We start from the raw sequence: 27,304 nt of genomic DNA, 5'->3' as shown, positions 1-27,304 counted from the left end.
CTAAAGTAATCTCTCTGCTTTTCAGCTTTCATGTTGGCAACACAGCTGAATCCTCTTGTGGAGGAGGAGCGATTGTCCAGCAACTGTATTTGCCAAATTAACCGATTTATTGTGAACACGCTGAAAGATGGAAGGTATGTGGTGTCTTGGTTTTCTTTTAGTATTTATTTATTTGGCTTCATCTGGTCTTAGTTGCAACACGCAGGATCTGTCATTGGGGTGCTCAGACTCTTCAGTTGTTGTGAGCAGGCTTAGTTGCTCTGTGGTGGAATCTTAGTTCCCCAAGTAGGGGTCGAACCTGTGTGTCCTGGACCACCAGGGAAATCCCTGTGGTTTGTTTTTTTTCTGTTGTATTGTGTTGTAAAATGGGGGCTAATTTTTGAACATAGAAGTTTATTGGATGCCAGAATTCAATTAGGAATCAAAGAGGCAGTGGTGAGCTGTCAGCCAAGAGTTCAGAGCTATTGAGTTCTGAACTCAGGCGACTGAAAACGGGACACCAATAGGACAGAAATATGGAACCAAACTGGAAACTTCAGAGCAGGAAATGAAAGCCGAATGTAGAACTCATATTTCTAATCTCTTCAGCAGCACTGATTCTAGGATTCTCTCTTTAAGTGTCTTTTAATGAAAAAAGGGTCACTTTTTAGGGCAAAAGAAGATGTAATTCATTCTGTAACACTTCCCCTTTTCTGCAGTCTTGAATCTTTCATAGTCAACACTTTCTTCAGCCAACAGAGAGTACTGTAGAGTACCTACATGATGCTCCATGCTAGAGACACAGTGGTGAACCGAACTGTTAGTCACACCTGAGTAACCATTGCTGAAATACTTTTTTTTGGTGGCATGCAGAGTCATACTTGCCAAATCTAGGGCAGTTTAAAAATCAAAACTGTGAGTTTCCTGGCAATCTAGTGGTTGTTGCTTCATGCTTTCACTGCCACGGTTCCAGGTTCAGTCTCTGATTGGGGAACTAGGATCCTTCATACTGTACGGTGTGGCCAAAAAACTTTTTTAAAAAAGCCAAAGTAAATAAAAATAGTAGCATTACAACTTATTGAATAAAGTAGGAATTTGTAAGTCCATACTGAATAAATGAATACATGAGGGGGAACAGAAAGTTTTTCTTAGGATGGAATACCATCTAAAAATGTAGATGGATTGACAGAATTAGAAAATCACCATTCGGCGACCATCATATATGCAAGATACATTTAATACGTGCTGTGTAAGTTTCCTGTGGCTGCTCTAGCAAAATACCACACGTTTGATGTTTTAAAACAAATTATTTCTGGAATAATTTCTGGAAGTCCGGAGTTGACATCAGTTTCACTGGGCAGAGAGCATAGTGTTGGCTGGGCTAGACTCCTCCGAGCTCTATGGGAGAATCCATTCTTTGCCTCTTCCAGCTTCTGGTGGTAAATAGCATTCCTTGGCTTGTGGCTGCATCACACCAGTCTCTCCTTCCATGGTCACATAACCCCTTCTTTCTGTACCAATTCTGCCTCTACCTCCTTTTTTTTTTCCTTTTGGCTGCACAGTATGGTTTGTAGAATCTTAGTTGGCCAGTCATGGATCGATTTTGTGCCCCCCTCCAGTGGGAGTGTGGAGTCCTAACTCTGGACCACCAGGGAACTCCATCTTCCCTCTTCTTAGAAGGATATATGTAGTTGCCTTTAGTGCCCATCAGATAATCTGGTATAAAAACGCCACTTCAGCCCTTAATTAAATCACACCTGCAGAGTCCCTTTTTGTGGTGGAAGGTTCCAGGCGTTAGGATGTGGACGTATTTTGGTCAAGGGTGTTCATTCAGCTGACCACAGATGCTGAAACAGGTGGTGAAATTTTGATGAGGAACAAGTTATTTTTAGGGTTAAAGTATATCCCCACGCCCCACACAGCATAATTATTAGTTGTAAAAGGAAAAGAAGCAATTTACAGCAGTGAAAACTGGCAGATGGCACCTTATTCTAGTTGTTGACATTAACATTACAAGTAATGGGACAAAGAGAAGTCAGTGTGTTGCCTGACTGGATGCAGTGAGAACATAGTGTCAATTCAGTTCAGTTCAGACACTCAGTCGTGTCCGACTCTGCGACCCCATGGACTGCAGCATGCCAGGCCTCCCGTTCCACCACCAATTCCCGGAGTTTACTCAGACTCATGTCCATTGAGTCGGTGATGCCATCCAACCATCTCCTCCTCTGTTGTCCCCTTCTCCTCCCACCTTCAATCTTTCCCAGCATCAGGGTCTTTTCAAATGAGTCAGTTCTTCATATCAGGTGGCCAAAGTATTGGAGTTTCAGCTTTAGCATCAGTCCTTCCAATGAATATTCAGGACTGATCTCTAGGATGGACTGGTTGGATCTCCTTGCAGTCCAAGGGACTCTCAAGAGTCTTCTCCAACACCACAGTTCAAAAGCAGCTATTCTTCAGCACTCAGCTTTCTTTATAGTCCAACTCTCACATCCATACATGACTACTGGAAAAACCAAAGTTTTGACTAGATGGACCTTTGTTGGCAAAGTAATGTCTCTGCTTTTTAATATGCTATCTAGGTTGGTCATAACTTTTCTTCCAAGGAGTAAGTGTCTTTGAATTTCATGGCTGCAGTTAGCACCTGCAATGGCTTTGCAGCCCAAAAACATAAAGTCTGTCACTGTTCCCATTGTTTCCCCATCTATTTGCCATGAAGTGATGGGGCCGGATGCCATGATCTTAGTTTTCTGAATGTTGAACTTTAAACCAACTTTTTCACTCTCCTCTTTCCCTTTCATCAAGAGGCTAGTTAGTTCTTCTTTGTTTTCTGCCATAAGGGTGGTGTCATCTGCATATCGGAGAAGGCAATGGCAACACACTCCAGTACTCTTGCCTGGAGAATCCCATGGACGGAGGAGCCTGGTAGGCTACAGTCCATGGGGTTGCTAAGAGTCGGACATGACTGAGCAGCTTCACTTTCACTTTTCACTTTCATGCATTGGAGAAGGAAATGGCAACCCACTCCAGTATTCTTGCCTGGAGAATCCCAGGGATGGGGGAGCCTGGTGGGCTGCCGTCTATGGGGTCGCACAGAGCTGGACACGACTGATGTGACTTAGCAGCAGCAGCAGCATCTGCATATCTGAGGTTATTGATATTTCTCCCGGCAATCATGATTCCAGCTTGGGCTTCCTCCAGCCCAGCGTTTCTCAGGATGTACTCTGCACATAAGTTAAATAAGCAGGGTGACAATATACAGCCTTGACATACTCCTTTCCCTATTTGGAACCAGTCTGTTGTTCCATGTCCAGTTCTAACTGTTGCTTCCTGACCTGCATACAGATTTCTCAAGAGGCAGGTCAGGTGGTCTGGTATTCCTGTCGCTTTCAGAATTTTCCAGTTTATTGTGATCCACACAGTCAAAGGCTTTGGCCTAGTCAATAAAGCAGAAATAGATGTTTTTCTGGAACTCTCTTGCTTTTTCGATGATCCAGCAGATGTTGGCAATTTGATCTCTGGTTCCTCTGCCTTTTCTAAATCCAGCTTGAACATCTGGAAGTTCGTGGTTCACGTATTGTTGAAGCCTGACTTGGAGAATTTTGAGCATTACTTTGCTAGCGTGTGAGATGAGTGCAGTTGTGTGGTAGTTTGAGTATTCTTTGGGGTTGCCTTTCTTTGGGATTGGAATGAAAACTGACCTTTTCCAGTCCTGTTATATTATTGCCGAAGATGTATAATTTGTATCCAATCACAAGGAAGCCTAGGGTAAATTGATAGACATTTTATAAAGTAACTGATTTTCAAATTTCAAACATTGAAGAAGTCTAAAGAGATACGGTAGTTAAATATAATACGTGATCCTGGATCCTTTCGCTGTTAAGGGCATCATTAAGACATTTTATGAAGCGTGAATGAATTCTGTGGATTAGATAGAAGAATTCTTTGGTTTTCAAGTTCAATAACTTAACCAGGTCATGTCTCAATGTCAGTTGTTCCTCTTTTTTTCTTTTCTGGTACATGGTGTATGCTCTTTCAGTCTGCAGTCAGTTCTTTTTGATGAAATTTTTCCATTGTTATTCCTTAATGACCTTTTCTGTTTCACTTGAGCTCCGGTTTTCACTTACGTTGTGGATAACTTTGTTCTCCATATATGTCTTCAGATTGCTCTAGTCTTTTTTTTCTAAGGCATGCCTTGGCTTAAGATTTCCTGACACATTACATAGTTTGGTCTTTGTTAGATATTGCTTCTGTTCTCTCTTGTCCCTTAACTTTTTTTAAAGATACACACACACACACACACACACACACACACAATCTTACTTATTTTTATTTTTTTCGGTTGTGCTGGGTCTTCATTGCTGTGCAAGGTTTTCTCTGGTTGTGGAGAGCAGGGGCTGCTCTCTGGTTGTGCTCGGGCTTCTCATTGTGTTGCCTTCTCTTGTTATGGAGCACAGGCTCTGGGGCACTCGGGCTTCTGATGTTGGGGCACATGGGCTCAGTAGTTGCTGCTCCTGGGCTTCAGAGCACAAGCTCAGTAGTTGTGGTGCTGGGGCTTAGTTGCTCTGAACGTGGACTCTTTCCTGATCAGGGTTCAAACCCATCTCTTGCGTTGGCAGGCAGATTCTTTACCGCTGAGGCACCAAGGAAGTCCTTCCTTAACTTTTCAAGCCCTCTTTGCTTCTCAGTCTCTTGTTTCTTCTCATCTTTTGACTTTTACTGAATTCTTGGTCTTATTTTGCAAGCCACACTTGGAAAGTATTCCCTTTCTTGGCTTATGCTTTTTTCTGGATTGGATTCTTAATTGTCTCTGCCTCCTCTGTTCCTGTTATTTTTATGTACTGTTGTGTGTTACATTGCTACTGTGTTATTTCTTTGTGTGTGTGTGTGTTATTTCTTTTTTATCTTATGCCTGCCAATGCAGGAGACATAAGAGACTGAGGTTCAGTCCCTGTCAGGAAGATCCCCTGGAGGAGGGCATAGCAACCTACTTCAGGGTTCTTGCCTGGCGAATCCTCATGGACAGAGGAGCCTGGTGGGCTGCAGTCGACAGGGTTGCAAAGAATCAGACACGACTGAAGCGGCTTAGCGCACACACACACGTGCTTAACGTGGACAGCTCTGTCCAGACTTCATTTGCTCTGACATAGTCTAGGCTAGGTCCATCTCCTTGCCAACCTTCTCACTTGGGACCTGTTATCTGCCACCCCAGGCTGCCCTGATTTGCTTGAGTGGTGCCTTCTATCCACTTTCTGTCCTCTAGAGCATGGGATAGGGGAGGGTGGAGCGCTTTGCTGTGATTGAGTACAAAAACTCAAGCTCCATTCTTTCCCGTCACGGGTGGATGCCATGTGTTCCTTCCTACCTCTGCTGAAAACCTGAGTGTGTGTGTGCGACCAGGTTTATTCCTTACCTTATTGATGGTCACTGATTTATTCCAACCAGGGCTTTAGCAGTCATCATTGTACATTTATCTTTACATGCTTATGCTGTTACTTCATAAGAGTTGATTACAAGAATTAGAATTGTGGGGGTCAGGGCCATGTGTTGTAGAAATTAAACCAATTAACATACTCTTGATCCTTGTATAACAGAACCTGTTTCTGAATAGGCAACAGACATGGGTTAGATTCCTGGCTCCCCGTGGTGGGGGAAAGGAGAGTTACTGCCCTGGAGAACAGGGTTTCTTTTCAAGGTGGTAGGATGATCTGAAGTTAGATCATGGTGCTGCTTGCCCAACTCTGTAAATATGTGAAAAACTGCTGGATTATATATATTTTTTTAATTTATTTATTTTTGATTGAAGTATAATTGCTTTCTGGAGAAGGGAATGGCCTTCTCCATATCCCTGTGTGGGAGACAGGGATCAAGACCATCCCCAAGAAAAAGGAATGCAAAAAACAAAATGGTTGTCTGAGGAGGCCTTACAAATATCTGTGAAAAGAAGAGAAGTAAAATGCAAAGGAGAAAAGGAATGATATACCCATTTGAATGCAGAGTTCCAAAGAATAGCAAGGAGAGATAAGAAAGTCTTTCTCAGTGATCAATGCAAAGAAATAGAGAAAAGAATAGAATGGGAAAGACTAGAGATCTCCTCAAGAAAATTAGAGATACCAAGAGAACATTTCATACAAACATGGCTTCGATAAAGGACAGAAATGGTATGGACCTAACAGAAGCAGAAGATATTAAGAAGAGGTGGCAAGAATACACGGAAGAATTATACAAAAAAGATCTTCACGACCCAGATAATCACGACGGTATGATCACTCACCTAGAGCCAGACATCCTGAAATGTGAAGTCAAGTGGGCCTTAGGAAGCATCACTACAAACAAAGCTAGTGGAGATGATGGAATTCCAGTTGAACTCTTTCACATCCTAAAAGATGATGCTGTGAAAGTGCTGCACTCAAAATGCCAGCAAATTTGGAAAACTCAGCAGTGGCCACAAGACTGGAAAATGTCAGTTTTCATTCCAATCCCTAAGAAAGGCAATGCCAAAGAATGCTCAAACTACCTCACAATTGCACTCATCTCGCATGCTTGCAAAGTAATGCTCAAAATTCTCCAAGCCAGGCTTCAACAATACATGAACCATGAACTTCCAGATGTTCAAGCTGGTTTTAGAAAAGGCAGAGGAACCAGAGATCAAATTGCCAACATCTGCTGGATCATCGAAAAAGCAAGAGAGTTCCAGAAAAACATCTATTTCTGCTTTATTGACTAGGCCAAAGCCTTTGACTGTGTGGATCACAATAAACTGTGGAAAATTCTGAACGAGATGGGAATACCAGACCACCGGACCTGCCTCTTGAGAAATCTGTATGCAGGTCAGGAAGCAACAGTTAGAACTGGACATGGAACAACAGACTGGTTCCAAATAGGGAAAGGAGTATGTCAAGGCTGTATATTGTCACCCTGCTTATTTAACTTATGTGCAGAGTACATCCTGAGAAACGCTGGGCTGGAGGAAGCCCAAGCTGGAATCAAGATTGCCAGGAGAAATACCAATAACCTCAGATATGCAGATGACACCAACCTTATGGCAGAAAGCGAAGAAGAACTAAACAGCCTCTTGATGAAAGGGAAAGAGGAGAGGGAAAAAGTTGGTTTAAAGTTCAACATTCAGAAAACTAAGATCATGGCATCTGGCTCCATCACTTCATGGCAAATAGATGGGGAAACAAGGGGAACAGTGACAGACTTTATGTTTTTGGGCTCCAAAACCACTGCAGGTGGTGACTGGAAGCCATGAAATAAAGGACGCTTACTCCTTGGAAGAAAAGTTATGACCAACCTAGATAGCATATTAAAAAGCAGAGACATTACTTTGCCAACAAAGGTCCATCTAGTCAAAACTTTGGTTTTTCCAGTAGTCATGTATGGATGTGAGAGTTGAACTATAAAGAAAGCTGAGTGCCAACAAATTGCTGCTTTTGAACTGTGGTGTTGGAGAAGACTCTTGAGAGTCCCTTGGACTGCAAGGAGATCCAACCAGTCCATCCTAGAGATCAATCCTGAGTGTTCATTGGAAGGACTGATGTGGAAGCTGAAACTCCAATACTTCGGCCACCTGATGCGAAGCACTGACTCGTTTGAAAAGACCCTGATGCTGGGAAATATTGAAGGTGGGAGAAGAAGGGGACAACAGAGGATGAGATGCTTGGATAGCATCACCAACTCAGTGGACATGAGTTAGGGTAAACTCTGGGAGTTGGTGATGGACAGGAGGGCTTGGCGTGCTGCAGTTCATGGGGTCGCAAAGAGTCGGACGTGACTGAGTGACTGAACTGAATTGTGTTGGTTTCTGCCATATATCAACATCAATCAGCCATAGGTATACATATGTCCCCTCCCTCTTGACCCTCCCTCCCACATCGCACCCCTGAATTGTACTTTTAAAGGGTGAATTTTATGGTATATGAGTTATATTTCAACGAACCTGTTTTTTAGGGGAAAAAATACCTATTTCCCCTTAACCTTGTTGGCATATTGTACTAGGTATTACAGATTTTTAAAAAATAATTGCTATTCATTATTTTAATTTAAAATATAATAAATTCTCCTGTTTGTGAGGTCAAGTATCTTTTCATACATTTATTGATATTTGTAGTTCTTCTTGGAATAGCATTTGATTATATACTTTGTCTTTTGTGTGTGTGCTGAGGGTAGGGTAGGGGGAAGCTTTTTATAAATGAGGGATATCAAGTAATTCTTTTATCTCACTTTATCATAGTCTGTTTATGGTATCTTATGATAAGGAGTTAATAACTTTTTTTAAATTTAGTTAGTTTTGTGCATTTTTTCTTTATGGCTTCTGAATTTTGTATTTTGCTTAGGAAACTTCCTGACTGGGTTATGAAAACATTTCTTGGCTTCAGACACTTGTGGTGAATTTTTTTAAGTAGACTTCAGTTCATTTGAGATTTTATTTTGTTTCTGCTTTTTAGTTTTAAAAGCATTTGGATTATTTTAAGTTGTTTAAGGTTTGGGTTTTTGTTATTATTGAAGTATAGTTGATTTATAATATTATTTTTAGGTGTACAACATAGTGATTTGATACGAGGTTTACTTTTATATGGGATATAAACAAAGAATTTAGCTTAGTTTTTCCCAAATGGATGGTCCATATCATGGGAGGTCTACGGTAAGGAGTTTATTCTGAGTATGATGGGAAACTATAGGCTTTTGAGTGGCAGAGTATTGGCATGATCTGATTTAAATTTTTTAAACTTTCCAAGAGATGATTTTGATAGCTATGTGGAGAATTGATGGTTGGTGACAAAAGTAGATAAAGACTGGTGTTCCACTTATCTGGCTGTGTCTGTTTACCATCTTTTCCATCGATCTGTTTGTCTAGTCCTGTGTCTGTGCCAGAGTTGGTCTTTTTCTTTCTTTCTTCCTTTCTTTTTTGTGACATCTTCTTGAGATATAATTCATACACTGTACAATTCATCTATTTAAAGTGTAAAATAGTTTTTATTATTCTCAGTTGTGCAGCCATTACCACAATTAATTTTAGAATATTTTGTTACCCACCAAATAAACCCTGCACCCTTTAGCTATCACCCACAAACATCCCATCCTCCCCATCCCTAGACAACCATGAATCTACTTTCTGTCTATAGGATTTGCTTATTTTGAACATTTCACATAAATGAAATCTTGTAATATGTGGTCTCTTATGGCTGGGAAATCCCTAGTATATATTTTTAAAAGGTAGTAGTTCTTTTTAAAAAAAACTCTTTATTTTAGTGCCTAAAATACCAAATATTTTGTCACTGTTCAGTTTCCAAGTATTCATGTGTGTGTGTGTGTGTGTGTGTGTGTGTGTGAATAATTTATCTGTACCAGGATCCAAAGGGAAGCTCACACTGAAGTAGGTTGATAGTTCTTTTAAGTCTCTGTGAATATAGGTTCCTCCTCCCTTTTTTCTTCCTTGAGTGTTTATTTGTTGAAGAAACCAGGTCATTTGTCCTTTATCCTCATTCACTGTTTCCCACAGTCTCAGTTCTGCTGATTAGATCTTTATAAAGTCGTAATGTGTCCTTGTCATCTGTGTTTTCTCTAAGTTGGTATTGTGTGTATTCTTTACATGTGCTGCTGGATTTATCTTACTAATATTTTATTTAGGATGTATGTATATTACAGAATAAAGTTAGTGGTTTTATTAGTTTTTTTTTTAGGCTTTGTTATTGGGCTAATGCTAAATGATTAACAAGCCTTCCGTTTTTTTCTGTGTTCTGGAGTAATTTGGATAATTTTGGAAGGTAGTTAAATATCCACTGCTAAATACCTATCAGTTTTGAAATAGTGAATCTGTATGTAATATTCAGGAACAGATAGTTTCAAGCTTATTTTATTGAAGTAATATAGCCTTGATATGAAAACCTGCTAAAGGTTGCACAAACTGATGAGTTATATGTGAAAATCCAAATTACAGCAGTCAGACCATTTAAAGAATACATCACAATGAGGTTGGGCTTACTGTTGTTTAACTACTGCTCCAGACTAGCTCCCCCACCCCCTTTTTTTTTTGCTGTGCTATACAGCATGTGGGATCTTAGTTCTATGATCAGGAATTGAACCTGTGCTCCCCGCAGTGGAAGCATTGAGTCCTAACCACTAGCCTGTCAGGGACATTCCTTGTCTATTCTTTTTAATGTCCATTGAGACTGTGCTAATTCAGGCCCCCATCAGTTCTTCTGTTTTTCCCCCTGCCTCCAGTTGTGTTCCCCTCAGAGTCTTTCATACTGCAGTTCTTTTTAAAATACGAACATAGGAGAAGGCAGTGGCTACCCACTCCAGTATTCTTGCCTGGAGAATCCCACGGAGAGAGGAGCCTGGCAGGCTCCAGTCCATGGGGTTGCAAGAGTCGGACACAACTTAGCAACTAAACCAACCACCACCATTACCACAACTAGAGAAAAGCCCGAGCAGCAATCAAAACTCAGCACAGCCAATAAATAAAAAAATTTTTAAAAGTTTAAAAAAAAAATACAAACATGATCATGGCATTCCTGTTCAAGCATGTATTGAGAACCACTGTGGACCAGTTGCTGAGGTGTGTGTACCCTGGAGGATACCTGCCATGACTGAACAGGCAGCTTAGGAGGAGGAGTAGATAATCAATAATGAATATACAACTAAATTATATCATATATGTGAGTAAATAATCAAATGAGGAACATGCAGTTAACCGAGATATTAATCATTGTATGTCAACCTGTGTTAATTAAACCTGAGAGATGTGATCTGAAGGAAGGAAATGATGGCTGTAGAAAGGAGTATAGCCGAAGACTGATCTAAAGCAAAGATTAAAGAGGCGTCTCTTGAAGACCTGATGTTTGAAATGAATATTAGACGAAGCAGAATGAGAGACCCTCACAATCAGAAAGAGGCACGTACAGAGGCCTGTGGCAGGAGAGAACATGACATACACCAGGAGCTGGGAGGAAACAGATGGTGGAGGGCGGTGTGCCACAAGAAAGCAAGATCAACTGGAGAGATTAGCGCGAAGCCAGAGCTCACTGAGCACATCGGCCATGTGAAAAGGTTTCTCACTCATGGTCATAGGTCCTTGAGAAGTTACCGAGAGGTCTTAATCAGAGTGAAAGATGGACAGAGAACTGTAAGTTCTTAATTAATTGTAATCACATGAAAAACATCTCTGGGGACTTCCTTGGTGGTCCAGTGGTTAAGACTTCACCTTCCAGTGCAGGGGGTACAGGTTCAATCCCTGTTTGGGGAACCAAGATCCCACATGGCTTGTGGCCAAAGAACCACAACAAAAAACAGATGTGACATTACAATAAATTCAATAAAGACTTTTAAAGTACTAAAAAAAAAAGACCCCGTAAAAAAAAATCTATAGTCATGTTGGTTTTCACAGGGAAAGGGTAATTGTTCAGATAAGTATATGTTTCTAAAAACAGATTATCTCTTGTTGTGCCACATATTGTTGGGTTTAGTAATCTAAATTCTTATCATGTCATTTGCTCCTTGAAGATACGGTATGTAGTAAGGACACTGCATTTTAATTAAGAAACTAGATGGGAAATGAGAACCCTGCAATCATAAAAGGCCTTGATAATGATGCAGTGAAAGATTAAGGGGAATATTTATGTAAGAATTGATATCATATAGTTCTCAAGTTATTCAGTAATGAAAAACAGTTGACAAAGGGAAATAGTTTTTATCACAATGATTATTGGGGGAAGGCTTTTAAAGTAGCTTATCATTTTAAGGGCTTCTGAATTTATTTTTTCTAACATGTTTCGTTTCCTTTGCCTTTGTAGGAGAGTGGTTATTTTGATGGAGTTAGAAGTTTTGAAATCAGCTGAAGCAGTTGGATCAAAGATTGGCAATCCAATGCCTTATAATGAAGGTAAAATGTTTTTTATAGGTTGTAACACTCAGCTGAATACCTCTTAATAGATCTGGAATGCTTCCTTTTGCTATAGTTTCATTTGTTCATCTATGGGGGGCCTTACTCTAGGAAAAAGTAACAGGTTACTCTTTCAGATTTTTTTTTTTTAATACTGAAAAAATGATGGTAGGACTCTGTAAAGGAAAAACCTCTCTTCTGTTTTTCTCTGCACGCAACAATCATACATATTTCTGGCTGTGACCAGATGTGTGGGTTTTTTCCTCCCTAATAAGCTGTTCTCCAGTTCTCTATGGACACCAGCCGGGTCTCCTACAGTTCAGTTTGGTTCTGTCACTGGGTATCTGGAGTTAGCATCAGATCTCCCAGGATAAGGGCTCAGGCCCACCAGACTGCCTTATCCCCGCCCCTGACCCCACCACCCACCACTGCTGCCTTCTTTTGAAAGTCCTGCCTGTTATCTGTGCTTCTGACCAGCTGGCTGTAAATTGTGGATTCCGCCAATTCCCTCTTCTGATTCAGTTAGGTTAATTTTTTTTAATTAATTAATTTGTTTTTGGCTCTGCTGGGTCTCCATTGCTGTGCATGGGCTTTCTCTGACTGCAGCGAGCGGAGGCTCCTCTCTAGTTGTGGTGCTGGGGCTTCTCTTTGTGGTGGCTTCTCTTGTTGTGGAGCACAGCAAGGGGCTTGTGGGCTTCGGTAGTTGTGCGGCATCAGCTCAGTAGCTGCAGCACACGGGCTTGATTGCTCTGCAGCATGTGGGTTCTTCCCTGACCAGGGATTGAACCCATGTCTCCTGCATTGGCAGGTGAATTCTTTACCACTGAGCCACCAGGGAAGCCCTCAGTTATGTTAATTTGCTACAGTGGCTTCCAGAACTCAGAGAAACAGTTTACTTACGTTGTTGTTGTTCAGTCGCTCAGTTGTATCTGACTCTTTATGACCCCCTGACAGGCTTCTGTGTCCTTCACTATCTCCGGGAGTTTGCTCAAACTCATGTCCATTAAATTGGTGATGTCATCCGACCATCTCATCCTTGGTCATCCCCTTCTCCTCCTGCCTTCAATCTTTCCCAGCATCAGGGTGTTACCAGTGAGTTGGCTCTGCATCAGGTAGCCAAAGTTTTGGAGCGTCAGCATCAGTCCTTCCAATGAATATTCAGGGTTGATTTCCTTTAGGATTGACTGGTTTAATCTCCTTGCTATCCAAGGGACTCTCAAGAATCCTCTCTAGCACCAGTTTGAAAGCATAAATTCTTTGACTCTCAGCCTTCTTTATGGTCCGACTCAGATCTGTACATGACTACTGGAAAAACCATAGCTTTGAATATACATGCAGACCTTTGTTGGCAAAATGATCTCTGCTTTTTAATAGCATCAGTATCAGTTCTTGGTCTATTTTAATCAGTTAATTTTTTTTCCTTATTATCAAGAATATTTTTCTGCTTTGTGTGCCTGGTAATCTTGGAATGAATTCAGGCATTGTGATTCATACCCTGTTGAGTGCTGGAAACTTGTATTGTTGAATTTTTTTCAGGGATACAGTTAAATTATTTGGAAACAGTTTTATCTTTTGGGATGTTGCTTTTAAAATTTGTTAGATGGGATCAGAGAGTGGCATTTATTCTGGCTCTGGTTATTCATAGTACAGAGGCAAGACCTGTCAGAGTATCCCACTCGATGCCTCGTGAATATGAAGTTTTCCATTCTGGCTGTTAGGTACAGGTGCTATTTCTAGCTTGTTGTGAGCATCGGACACTGATCCCCAAGGTCTTCTCAGGTGGTTCTTTTCTTTCCCTGGCTTCTGATAGTTTCCACCTAGAGATCAGCCAGCCAGTACTCTGCCGACTCCTTGAGGGGAACCTTCCATCATCTCTGGAGGTCTTTCTTCATGCAGCTCTCTTCTCTGGTACTCTGTCCTGAGAACCCTCCATGTCTTGATTCCCCAGATGCTCGATTCCATCTCCTTAACTCAGGGCTTCCTCCATGCCCACTTCCTGTGTCACAGCCTGGAAACCCTCAGGGCTTCCAGTAATCTGGTACAGTCACTCACCTTGTTTATTTCCTCTGTCTCAGAATTACTGTCCTTTGTTGCTTAATGTCCAGTATCCTGAGAATCGTTTGTCTCATAAATATTTTGCCTTCTTTTTGTTATTTTTGGTGGGAGGGTCATCTTGGCCTCTGTTATTCTGTCATGTCCTGTACATGGTTTTACAAGTCCAATAGTTTTGCAAGTGTGTTCTTTGAAGCAACACCAAAAAAGCATTTCCCTGCCCAGCTCTTCTTTGTCCTCTGGCTCCTATACCGGGGGCAGTTTATTTCAAATCTTAGAGCTGTTTCTCTGCTTTGTGTTCACATATTTGTCCATTAAAACTTGTATACTTTTCAAAGTTGAAATGTTAAGAGAGACATATTTTTTAAAAATAAACATTAATTTTTGTTTTATATTTTGAGTAGATAATATAGTTATGTCTTTCCGCAGTCAAAACTCTAAAATTAAGTATTTAGAGAAATCTTACTCCTGCCCCTGCCTCCTCCTGTCTTGTTTGTACTCGCTGCTGCCCTCTGTAGGTAACCAATTTAGTGGTTTCTTTTTGTCCTTCAAGGGTTTTCTTAATGAAAATATAACCAAGTACATAAATTACATATTTTCACTCATAATCCACTTGGCTTACACCAAAGGTAGGATTAAAAAAAACAACTCTGAAGAGCTAGACAAGTATGTACACTATGTTGCCTCTCTTTTCTCAGTCCTGTTTTTGTTTTTTAATTTCAGCTTAGAGATATTTTCATATATATACTTAAAGATCTTCCTCATTTTTACTTATTTATTTATTGACAGTATAGCATATTGTGTTGTGTGACAATTCCATAGTTTAACCAGCCTTTTATTGATGGGCAGTTGGGTGTTTCCATACTCTGGCTGTTAAGACAGTGCTGCAGCAGATAACTTTATACATATGCAGGTATATAGGCAGAGGGGCTTTGATCGCTAAAGGTGAGATTGTTGGATCGGTGGATAAATGCTTTTGTGGTAGGTAGATGTGCTTGCGTTCCCTTCATAGGATAGTATCATTTTGCATTCCCACCAACAATATGTGAAAATACTTGTTTCTTCACAGCTCTGCCAACAGAGTATGTTATTAATCTTTTGATTTTTTTTTTGATCAATCTGATAGATGAAAAGTCAGATCTCAGTGTAGTGTTTAGTTTGTATTGTGAGCAATATGAGCATCCTTTTAAATGTTTAAGGGCTTTATATTCTCTGTGAACTGTTGTGTTGTCCATTTTTCTTTTGAGTTGTTTATCTTTTTCTTCTCAATTTTTAAGAGATCTTAAAAAAAAAATAGAATTAGTCCTTCATCTCTGATACAAGTTACAGTGTCTTTCAGACTTTGCTTATGGTGTTTTTTTTGCTATGCAGCAGTTTTCTTTTGTTTTTATGAAGTTGTATTTTCCAGTTTTTTAAGACTTTGGATTTTCGAGCTGTAGTTGGGAAGATCTTCCTCACGCCAGAGTTACAAAGGCAGTCACCCATGTTTTATTCCAGTGCTGGCGAGACTTTATTGTTTGTGTCTGAATCATCCATGCTGCTTCTCTCTTGCGGTTGTGATGTCTTGATTTGTGAGGTTTTGGGCTTCACTTTCGCATAATCTGCCATTTGTCTCTTTCCCCTAGCTTCACTAAAGATGCAGTCCTTATATGGGATGTTCGTTTATGGTATGAGCATTCATTCCTCTTGTCACTCTATGATTTTTAGGAGAAGGGAAGGTTTGGGACTTGATCGTCACCATGCTTCTTTCAGAAGTAGAGCCTTCTAGATTTTAATTTTTACCTATACCAAACATATTAATTTGGCGTTTTACATAGGAAAAGGGAAGCTGCAGCCTATTCAGGTAAAGTTTTAAGATATTAAATAGGAACATCACAGTTGTTTTGCAATGATAAAATGTTGTTAAAACGAGCATGTAAGTTGTTCTTATTCCCAGCTTTTAGGAAGGCAAGCCAAGACAAAGCAATACTTAGCATCTCTATGAAATCTCTGGATGCTAGAGGCTTGAGGGAGAGGTGATTTGCCCAGCTTACTACCTTTGACTGAATTTCTTACGTTTTTTATGTTGTGTTTAATTGACTGGCTGCTTTGAACATGTTGTCTTTCAGGGGCAGAGTATTTGAGGTAATAAAGATGGAGTTGGAAGGGGTGAAGGATAATTACCACTTGGGGTGAGGACCATAGAACTATGAGAAGCACTCCTTTTGTCTCAGTGCTCAGTTCCACTGGCTCTTCCTTTCTTTAGGGTCTGTTAAAGTGCAGAGGAATGAGGCAGAGATTTTGCCGTTCAAGAGTATTTGCTATTGAATTTCGTTGTAACTAGATCAATAACACATTGTTACTTGGGCCATCATGAAATAGCTTTGTTACAGTGACTACTACCTTATGGGTGTATTTCACAGAAATGGTTTCTAATTGTTTATTGGAAAGCAAAGAGACTGTTATTAGTGAGAAGAGAACTAAAGTTAGATTTGTATCCTCCCAGCACCTAACCCAGACGTGTAACATGTCAGGTGACCAGTAAAATTAACTCATGAGACCCAGTCCAGAATCAGGCAGAGAAATTCCAAAAGGTGCACTGAAATTGTCTCATGGTACTAGTACCACATTAAGTAAAGAGTGAAGATACTTAGAGAATTTTTAAAACATGAGAAGTAGAATTCAAACACAGCTCATGTTTCCTTCAATATTGGGTTGGATGGTTGTAAATATCCTGTCTTTACCATTATGTATTTTTTAAAAATCAGTATGTATATTAGTCTTATGTACCTGCACTATTTCTAACCATAATATCTTACTTAAGATTTAAATTTCTTAATATGTTGCTTAGTTATTAGTGTCACTCATTACTGAAAGATACTAGTTGGAATTTTTTTCCAGCCTGACTCTTTATTTTCTACCAATGAGAAATTGTATTTATTGGATTGACTCTTCCTTATATTCTTTGTGGTTATTGTTAAGAAAGTAATTACTGGTAGAAACGGAGGTTTTTGTTAATCTGTATACTCTATTGTCTGTTGTCTAATTTTTCTTAGCTATTATTTTACTATTAGTGGTTTTTTGTAACTGCTGGATATTGTAGTTATTAGTTATGTTCTATATAATCATATTTCTGCCTGCCAGAATTGGTTGTTTAGGATTAAAAATTAACTAGATGATAGTGAAGTTGATTGGATCTAGTCCATACAGACCTGGGTTCAAGACAAGGTTCTGCCTCTTCCTAGCTGTGTGACTGGGCAAGTTACTTGACCACTTAAACCCACTTTTCTCATCTGTTAATTGGGTACAATAATACTGTTTACGTAGAGGGCTTAAGAGTAAGTGGAATAGTGCACTTAACCTTGTACCTGGTGCATTAAGTAAGCATTCAAAAAATTGTAGCTATTACGAACATGTCTATTACAGGGCCTAATTGGAGTCTTGTTAAAACATACTAAATTTCATTGACTCTAAGAATCCAATGGTTATAAAACTATGCTATTATGTACTACTAAAAAGAAATTTTAACATTAATTTTAACCCATATGTTAAAATGTTTTAAAATATTGATCTCACAACAGGTAAATAGATAAGTTACATTTTTAAAAAATTGTAGTAAAATACACATAACATAAAATCTACATCTTAGCCATTTTTAAGTGTATCATTAATGACATTCAGTCCAGTCACCCTTGTGCAGCCACTTCTATCCACCTCCAGAACTCTTCCATCATCCCAAACGGAAACCCTGTACCCATTAAACCATCTCTCCCCACTCCCACCAGTCCCTGGTAACCACCCTTCTACTACAGATACGGCATAAAGGTTAGTTACATTTTGATAGAAATTAACATAAGAGATTGGCAAGATCCTGTGACCATGTCCTATTTATTAGCAGATGCTTGGAGAAGCAGGCACGGTGGGGAGGAAGGGACTTGGGAGTGTTGATGTGTTTGAGACTGTCGGAGCATGGGAGGAACTAGGGTGGGGTACAGAAGGCGTTGGTGTATCTTCATGGCTCCATGTTTGACTGTTTAAATTATTTGGTTCATTTGAATAAAATTTCCCGAAGCAGGTAAAAATACAGATTAAATTTTTTTCCCAATTATTTGGACTCAATATTGTTTGTGGAGCAATTCATCTTTTCCCTACTAATTTAAAGGAAGGTTCACTGTAGAATTTCAGAATGTTCCTTCATAAGACACACTGCCAGAGGAGAACAGTTCTCCCATGCAATCTCTTGTGACACTGGAAGTTAAGAGGTAATGGAAAAGCTGAAAAGCAGACACAAAAATTCATTGTCAATAATCTTGGCTCTTTTTTCTGTATAAATAAGGCCTCTCCGTTCTCTCCGTAGGAAGAGCTGGAGTTCTGTTTAACCCTTTTAGTTTGATGCTAAGTTTGGTTCACTCTCATGGCACAGTTGACTCTCCTTTAGTGGTACCAGTTAGGAGGAACATTCGCAGAAGGAAATAAAATCAGTGCCCAGTACACCTGTTTGCATTAAGGCCTTGGAAAACCCGGTAGGGAACAAACCCAGGGATGGAAGAAGCAGAGGCAAGGTGGCAGGCAGGGAGCTATTCTAGGGGGGCTCACCGTGTGTCTCTTCTTAGGGCTGTCTAGGAAATGTTTTGAGCTGCACTTGTGTGCCGCAAGCACTCTTGGTGATCAGCCCAGATTAGGTTTGACTTCTACTTTTAGTGCCACTCACAAAGGCCACATCAAATTCCATAAATCTTTTTTTTTTTTTTAATTAGCGTATTTTAACATTCTTCAGTTTCATCAACATTTGTAGAAAGGGTGAGGACCAAATAAATACTCTGATGCTGTGGCCTTTCTTATTTTCTGCTTGAGAGACATGTTTGTTTCCCCTCCTTTTTCCTTTTAATCTCCCTGTCTCCCCGACACACCTGCTTCTGAACTCCATCCTCATCTCTCCTGCTGTGACAGTTCACTCGCTTCACGGTACCTAAGGCGCTTTCAACTCTTATTTTCCACCAACTGTCAGTTGCAGAATAAGGTTGCTTTGTTTGGGAGGGAAAGGGTAGAATCCTTTCTGAATGTCTTCTTTCCCTTTGAAGCAGGAGCACTTCAGAGACAATTGAACTGCTTTTAGGTTTTTGTTACCACCCAGCTTTTTCTTCTGATAGATCCTGCCGCGAACACAGTTCTGTTGATAACATCGATTTGTTGCTATGGAAATAGTGGTAATGTCACAGATTCAGCCCAGTGACTTTACTTCAGGTTCACGCAGGAGAAATGGGCAAGGCTTTAGGGGAGAACCTCATTAAAACCAAAAGCCATCAATTATAAGCAGGTGAAAGGTAAATGGAGCCAACCTTTTAGGTAATGAAAACAAAAGTGAACCCCTAGCACTTTCGCTGCATGCAATCAAGTGCCCCAGCATGAATTCCGACCCAGGAGAGTCTTTGACAAAAATCACAAATTTACACTTTCTCAGAATATTTCTTCTGCTTAAGTTTAAATCTCTTAACCCAAATTATTGGCACTAAAATGGTCTTTCCCTTTTGATCATCAGGACACGGACAGCAGCCAGTAGTTCCTCCTCCTGTCTCAGCAGCCAGTCCACCAACCAGCAGGCCCCAGCAACAGAATGGGAGCCCAGGAGTGGGTAAGGCTGCCACCCGAGGACGCGTGCTGATTGTGTGCGGCAGGCTTTTGAGTGATGGTTTGCAATTTAATCTGGGACTACAGGGAGTTTCCAAAATGCCACACATGACAGTTGCTTCTTGCAAAGAATAATTCCAATTTTCATTGTAAAGTGTGTGATTGAAAAAAATGATTAAAGACAGTCTTAAAGATACTTAATATGCTTTTTTAAAAAAAATCAGAATGATACACTATTCTCTGTTAATAATTTATCTGGTAGTTTCTCACTTAACGTCCTCTTGACTATGTGAATTACATAACTTTTAAATTCTCGCCTTTTAACTCTCTAGGAGCCACTTATTCATTTGGTTTGTCTCTCTCCAGGTTTCCCGTTTGGCGCTCTTGGGAGTATTTATCTTAGCTTGAAGACAGTATCATTTATGTTGGTCATAGGTCTTGCTTCTGTCTCATGGATGAGAAATAGTTTCTTCTTTCTGACTTTCTCTTCGGCAGGTCCTGTGAGACTATAATGGAATCACTTTGTTTACTCTCTGGCCTCTCCTTTAGGAACCTCTTCGTGTGGGATGTCACCAGTGAAAATTATGATTTGTAGAATTTGGTTGGAATTTATTTTTAGAGTTTCTTTTTTCTGTCACAGCTTCATACACACTTCCTCCCCTCCCCTCAACGATTAGTTTCTATTCCTCAGTGCTAAGGTTCCAAAAAAAAAAAAAGCAGGGTTAAAACGTCACTAACATTTCTGTGAAACTTTCAGGAGGCATGTCTTTTTCCCCACTAATCTTTGATGTTTTTATCTGCCTTGTAATAGCTATCTTCTAGCCATCTCCCTTTACAAGTGGATCTATTTATATATAGCTCTCAAATTATGTAGTGTTGGAGGGAGATGAGGAAATAGATTATCTAAAATGGTAAGTACCCCAAAAGGATTCACTTTCTTAGGCTGAAGTACAAATAGTATGTTATACTTCTCCCCACTGTCTGACCCCTGACAGATTTATCCTCGTGTCTATCTTTGGCTTATATTGAGATCCATTAAAAAAAAAAAATCAGTTAACATTCCCTAAACACAAAACTGGATGCTGAAAGGAAAAGGACTGGAAGTGTATTGAGGGGGAACGGCCAGCATGCAAACTGGATGTGTATGTGTTTTTATGATTGTATAGTGTATACTAAAGCGATATTCTACACATACACATTAAGATAGTCTACAGAGAGTGTGTGCTTCCTAGAGTTACCTTGAGGTAATTGTTACTGCTGTGTGTGTAAGTCGTCTCTTGACTCCCGAGTTAGAAAATTTTAAGATCTGGGACAGTTTTTGTCTATTTTTTATCGAGTGCTACAAATATCCAGAATAGTGTGGTACTTCCTGTGGAAACTCAGTAAATAAATGCTGAATAATGGAAGATACACATTTCTACCCAGATGCCATGTTGAAGAAATATTTTGGTATAGAAGATATGAAATCATTGGACTAAATTGTCGTTTCTGAACTTGGAGGGTGAATCTTCATAGAAACAGCATGCGTGTAAAGGCATTTGTCTGCTTATAAGTGTTATACAAAATGACATATTCTTCCCAAGTGCAAGACAGATGCATAGGCTTGGATGAAAAGGAGGCAAGAAGGGGCCACAATAGCCAGTCCCCCCGCCCTGTTCATCTTGAATGGAAGACTGATTCCTTGCCCTTTGCTCCAAATTAAACCCAATCCCATAAACTTCATTCTAGATGATCCGTTCCTGTAAGACCAGTTGAGAGCTGGGAGTTTTCTGGGGGTGTTTTGAGGAGATTTGTTTGTAATAGGTACTCTTCACCTCAGATGGTTCACCCACTGTGTCCCTTAATTCCCAGCCTTTCCTTCTTGCTCTTTCTTTTATGCAACCAATGGCTTGTCTTCACTTCTCAGTCAAGGTTATTTTCTTTCTCCAACCCATTATCTTGCCTACTGATACAAGGGAAAAGTTTAAAGATTCAAGTCTGAAATAGCAGAGTCTGGATTCATTACCCTAATTATCTCAACCTCAGGATGTAAGTCAGCAGATAACAGTCCTGAACATCTGTACACCCAGCCTTCATTTTAGACCTCACTGTAGTCTCCTGTTTCAGTCTCTGTTTGATTTCCACATCTCTTGATTATTTAAAAGGAAAAACTTGGCTTCTCACTTTGTATGATGTCACTCGTAAATTAAGAATTCTTAGAAAACTTACCATAAAATTTAAATAAAATAATGATTGTCCTTCTTTGTATTTGATTTTGAAGCTTCCACTGCATCTAAGGCTTTTGGTGCCTCAAAGACATTTGGAAAAGTTGGCAGTACCAGCCAAATGAACAGTTCTGGGGGAACACAGGCCAAAGTGGTACCCATCGCCAGCCTTACCCCGTACCAGTCCAAGTGAGTTATTTCATAGAATAAATTTAGAAGGGACTTAGAAAAGAGTATAAGAGGTTATTATGGACTCTTGAGTTACTCATATGTGAACTTAAGGGTTACCACACATAAAATAGGTTTCCTCTCTTTTTTTTTTTCCAGAAGGGGAGGAAATTACAAATTGTGGCAACCTTTAACTATTTCGTAATAAAATAATGGCAGAAAGAGCAATCAGCCATAGCTTATGGAATTTCATTCATTTTAAAAGAATTTGAAAATTAAAAGATTTAATGTTTTAAGAGGGGCTTCCCAGGTGGCTCAGCTGTAAAGCATCTGACTACCAATGCAGGAGATACGGACGTGGGTTCAGTCCCTGGGTCGGGAAGATCCCTGGAGAAGGAAATGGCAACCCACTCCAGTATTCTTGCCTGGGAAATCTCATGGACAGAGGAGCCTGGCGAGCTACAGTCCATGGGGTTGCAAAGAGTCAGATACGATTTAGTGGCTAAACAGCAACAGCAGAGTTTTAAGAACTAGTTGATAGTCTTATGAGTAAAAATAATCCTTGTTCTAATTCAGAAGGCATTTCATTTTCTCATCAAATAAATAGATGACTTTCAGTCCAAAAATTATTACTACAATTTGGTTGGCTTAAAAGAATCTGTGTGTTTGTGTCAACTGTATTCATATAAACTGAACAGATACTTCTTTTATATGATTTCTTTCCATTAAAAATTTTAGCAGTTGAAAATTAGTGAGTGCTCTTTTCAGAATTCTTTCAGATATTATTTACTTATTTATTCTTCAGTTCTTGGCAATGTAAAGAAGGTCTGTTCCCCTGTGAAATGACGAGTAGGGTAACTAATGTGTCCAGTAGCTACACATGGGATGGGCATCAGGACTGGATGTCAGACCTTGCGCCTCCCCCACCTTTCTGATGGCTTCTGTCTAAAATCATAGTGCCTGAGAGTGTTTTCTTATGGTGGCTTAACCAACACCATGTTCCATACCCTTGTGTTTACATTCCATGTGCGCTGGAAGTGAGACAGAAGTTTGACATCAGTTATATCAGTTCCTATAATTGAAAATAGCGGCAAAATATAATTGCTGGTATTACTGCATTTTCTAGCTTAGAACCTTTCATTAAGGGGATAGTGTTGCCTTGGTGATGCCTTTTGGAGAAGAGAAAGCGTTTATAAATTTACTTATTTGACAGGAGAATGAGTCAGTGTTAAATAACCTTGTGTGTTTTACTATTTGCTTATTCTATAAACTGTCAAACCTGGATGTCATCCTGGGGTTTTAATTAGCTGGATTAAAATACAGCTTCCCCTGGAAAATAGAATATGCATAAGGTAAGAAAGACTCTAAGAAGATAATAGGGAGGGAACATTTCAGATCTTTCCCAAGTAAGACTCCCGACACTAAGATTATCCATTTTTGGTTTTTAGGTGGACTATTTGTGCTCGTGTCACCAACAAAAGTCAGATCCGTACCTGGAGCAACTCCCGAGGGGAAGGGAAGCTTTTCTCCATAGAACTGGTTGATGAGAGTGTGAGTATCTGTCGGGTGGGGAAAGAGGAGTCCTCAGCTCTGGGAAACAGAGGGCTCACCTCTGTGCAGGCCCATGAGGTGAAGGATAACAGTAGGCCAAGAAGAAACATGCTTCTTGTTGCTGTTTTTCCTCTCTTGTAATCTTCTGATGCTGTCTGAGGGCAAAGGGTTAAGTCGTAAGTAAAATCCTTGGTCTCAGATGGAAGCATTTATAGCAGTTGACATTGGTTTTCTAAATGTGAGTAGCCTCACGGGCAGGGGAAATCAGAGACGTTGTCTGACTTGCCAGGAGGCTTAGTCAAAGCCCCAAGAGGTGACGTCTCCTTGGGAGCCGCTCGGAGCCCTGGGCCACAACAGAGGGCACGTGGCGGCCTTGACAAGTGATAAGCGGTTGGTTTTGCGTGAGTTGCATTCTGGCAGCGCAGACTTCCTGTGCCTCATGTAAGCGAAACCAAACCATGATGGAGAGATGAACAATCCAAGTAGTGGCATCTCGACAAGCATCTTGTCATGCTATATCTCTGTCCATTCATTTTACTTATAATCCCTAGTGTATACTTCAGGCATTCTTTTCAAATGGCTGTATATTTCCTATTTGTTCAGACCTCTAAGAGGCAGAAAAAAATAGTTGGTTTGTTTTTTTATTTGTTTCTGTTTTTTTTGAAGATGGGATAACACCACCAATGTATTGACTGTGTCAGAATCCAACTTTTTTAAACCAAGTTATTGGTCTCATCTGTCAGGTGGCTAAAAATTCAGCTGTTAATTTAAGTTTCTTCTCCATCTGTAGCATTTTGACTGACAGGAAAATACAAGTGAAAATCCAATCACAAGCAACCTGAAAGTATGATTTATTTTAACATTTTTGGCAGTGACTCTCAAGTATGAAGTAATTCCTTGATCGGTGCAAACGCGGGGGAAGCTGGTGAATCACGGTGGCCCAGCACATTTCCCTGGGGGCTTCAGTAATGTCACTCATGTTCAAAATACATTTTTTAAAGGTTTCTAACTTGAGGTTTAATGAAGCCCAATAATGGGGATCAGCTAGTTAAACCTGGATTGTTTCGCTGGAGTTAATAACTTGAATGTGTGACTGTGAACTATGTGTCTTCTCTGTTGACTGTGCTACTGTTTCAAAGATGTCATCTTGACACCAAAGTGTCCCGTTTTTCACTGGCAAAACTGGAGCTCCATAGTTCTAAGCTGCTCTCTCTCACACGCTTCTGCAGGGTGAAATCAGAGCGACTGCTTTCAATGAGCAAGCGGACAAGTTTTTCCCCCTTATTGACGTGAACAAGGTATGACAGCGTGGCATCTAGACCAGAAACGGCCAAGTGATGGGGTGGGGACGTGGGGACTGCTGTCCTTTGGAGAGCAGTGTGATGGTGAAGGCTTTTTATACCTGATTTGATGGCACATCCCACGTTCCATGGCTTGGCTTCTTTTGCAGGTCTATTACTTCTCTAAAGGCACCCTGAAGATCGCCAACAAACAATTCACAGCCGTCAAAAATGACTATGAGATGACCTTCAACAGTGAAACTTCTGTCATGCCCTGTGAAGACGGTCATCACTTACCCACAGTTCAGTTTGATTTCACGGGGATTGGCGACCTGGAGAGCAAATCTAAAGACTCGCTTGTAGGTAAGTCTGTGCGTGAGAACCAAGAGTGGCCATCTTTAGTCTCGTTTGCATCACACATGGGGGAGGCATGAGACGAGTGCTTGCTGTTTCACTTTTGGTTGTGCTGTCACGAGAGCCTCGACCATCTTTTTAATTTTGTTTATTTTTGGCTGTGCTGGATCTTAATTGCTGTGCAGGCTTTTCTCTCGTTGCAGAACGTGAGGACTACTCTCTAGTTGCCGTGTGTGGGCTTCTCATTGCCTGGCAGTGGCTTCTCTTGCTGCAGAGCGCGGGCTCTAGGGCATGCGGGCTTCAGTAGTCGGTGGCTCACGGGCTCTGGAGCACAGACTCTGTAGTTGTGGCGCATGGGCTCAGTTGCTCTGCAACATGTAGGATCTTCCCAGACTAGGGATCAAACCCCTGTCTCCTGCATTGGCAGGCGAATTCTTTACCCCTGAGCCACCAGGGAAACCCTTGACCATTTCTTACTAAAACACTGTGCTTGTGTCTTAGATATAATCGGGATCTGCAAGAACTACGAAGATGTCACAAAAATCATAGTGAAGTCTAACAACAGAGAAGTCTCGAAGAGAAATATCTATCTGATGGATATGTCAGGGAAAGTGGTGAACGCTACCCTGTGGGGAGATGATGTAAGTGCTCGCGTTGAGTGGCGGGAGTGTGTGGGGGACACAAAGAGCTTCCTGGGTGGTGGTCTTGCCTCGGGAGCTGTGGGGCGTTGGCCATGTCGGCTGGGTAGACCCTTCATGAAGGTTTGGGCTCTCTGGGGAATATTTGAAAGCTTTTATGATTTACTTCTGTGAGATTTGCTCTGATTTAGGTTTTACATAGTGAAATTTGCTCTTTCCTCTAACTCTTGGTTAGTTTTGATGCATCTCTGAGCAGATTCTTGTGTGTGAGGTTATCTTGTATTGAGCCCATGTAGCATTTATTGCATTCACTCTACTATTGGCTGTTTTCTTTGTTTTTTATAAAAAAAACTTTGTGTTCTTCCTGCTGTTGACACTTGTTTGTTTGTTGTTTGTGTTGTTATGCAGGCTGATAAATTTGATGGTTCTAGACAACCCGTGATGGCCATCAAAGGAGCCAGAGTTTCTGATTTTGGTGGACGGAGCCTCTCTGTACTGTCTTCAAGCACCATCATTGTGAACCCTGACATCCCAGAGGCCTATAAGCTTCGTGGATGGTAGGTTTTTATGGGGCTCAACACAGGGGCTGTTTGAACCTTTGGAGAAGAACTGGTTCTTTTGGTTCCTACAATCAGCATGTGATCTGTCTGCCAAGCAGAGGGCTCTGTTACTAAATGGAGCAGTTCTTGTATTTCTTGGAGGCATTATGCCTTCTGAGAGGATGGTTCTAAAGCCCTTAAACTGACAAACCTGTAATCCCATGACAAACCTGGAGAGTCACAGGGAGCAATTAGGACAGGAGCGCTGCCCGCCAACCTTGATCCTGCGAAGCAGGTAAAGACGGGCTGTAGCAGCTTTGTGCTGGAGCTCCGTGAGTGGAGGTGTCTTTCATTTCACGGCTCAAAGCTGTGGGTCTCTGCGGGGTGGGGGGGTAGGCGTTCTTGTTCTGTCTAGACGCCGGTGCCGATCGCATCTTCTAGTGTGTATTCACACTCTGATCGAGTGCGGTGGGCACAATGGGCTTTTGTGGGCAGTATGTTGCTATTCACAAAGCACTCAGGGAATGAGGAGAACCTACTAAAATCTCCTCACTGTGTCTAGCTATTTAGGGTGTTAAAACTCTGCCTCAATAGAGCACTTCAAACTGAAACCTGGTATGCAAGCATTGATGTGGTCAGGGGAAAAAAAGCTCTGGAACTTGCTTAAGCTTATAATTTGTGTAGCTGCAGGTCACAGGGTGGGGGTAGGTGGGTGTTGATTTCCAACCATGTCTTAGGGTTTGAGTGACTAGAGAATTGGCTCGTATTACATATTCCCCACTTTCGTTTGAGCTTAATGTGAACCAGTAGCTCTACTATTTGAATAGCTTCATGACACATCTAAGGCTTCCCTGGTGGCTTAGTCGGTAAAGAATCTGCCTGCAATGCAGGAGACCTGGGTTTGATCCCTGGGTCGGGAAGATCCCCTGGAGAAAGAAATGGCTACCCACTCCAGTATTCTTGCCTGGAGAATCCCATGGGCAGAGGAGGAGCCTGGTGGGCTACAGTCCATGGGGTCGCAAAGAGGTGGACATGACTGAGTGACTGA

The 27,304-nt window shown here is 40.8% G+C and overlaps 1 protein-coding gene across 1 annotated transcript in view; it reads left to right on the top strand.

Moving 5' to 3' along the window:
* The window catches only part of RPA1 (replication protein A1), a 44,302-nt gene that overhangs the window by 6,917 nt on the left and 10,081 nt on the right, over nt 1-27,304 (top strand). Inside the window, exons 4-12 of the mRNA XM_043478319.1 lie at nt 26-134; nt 11,775-11,863; nt 19,434-19,526; nt 21,783-21,915; nt 23,343-23,445; nt 24,675-24,743; nt 24,896-25,088; nt 25,581-25,720; nt 26,126-26,274. Coding sequence (XP_043334254.1) covers nt 26-134; nt 11,775-11,863; nt 19,434-19,526; nt 21,783-21,915; nt 23,343-23,445; nt 24,675-24,743; nt 24,896-25,088; nt 25,581-25,720; nt 26,126-26,274 — 1,078 coding nt within the window. The remainder of the gene's footprint in view (nt 1-25; nt 135-11,774; nt 11,864-19,433; nt 19,527-21,782; nt 21,916-23,342; nt 23,446-24,674; nt 24,744-24,895; nt 25,089-25,580; nt 25,721-26,125; nt 26,275-27,304) is intronic.

Source organism: Cervus canadensis, chromosome 1 (assembly GCF_019320065.1).
Source record: "Cervus canadensis isolate Bull #8, Minnesota chromosome 1, ASM1932006v1, whole genome shotgun sequence".
Taxonomy (NCBI): Eukaryota; Metazoa; Chordata; class Mammalia; order Artiodactyla; family Cervidae; genus Cervus; species Cervus canadensis.
Note: the sequence above shows the minus strand (reverse complement) of the source record. Positions and strands in the feature narration are given on the sequence as shown.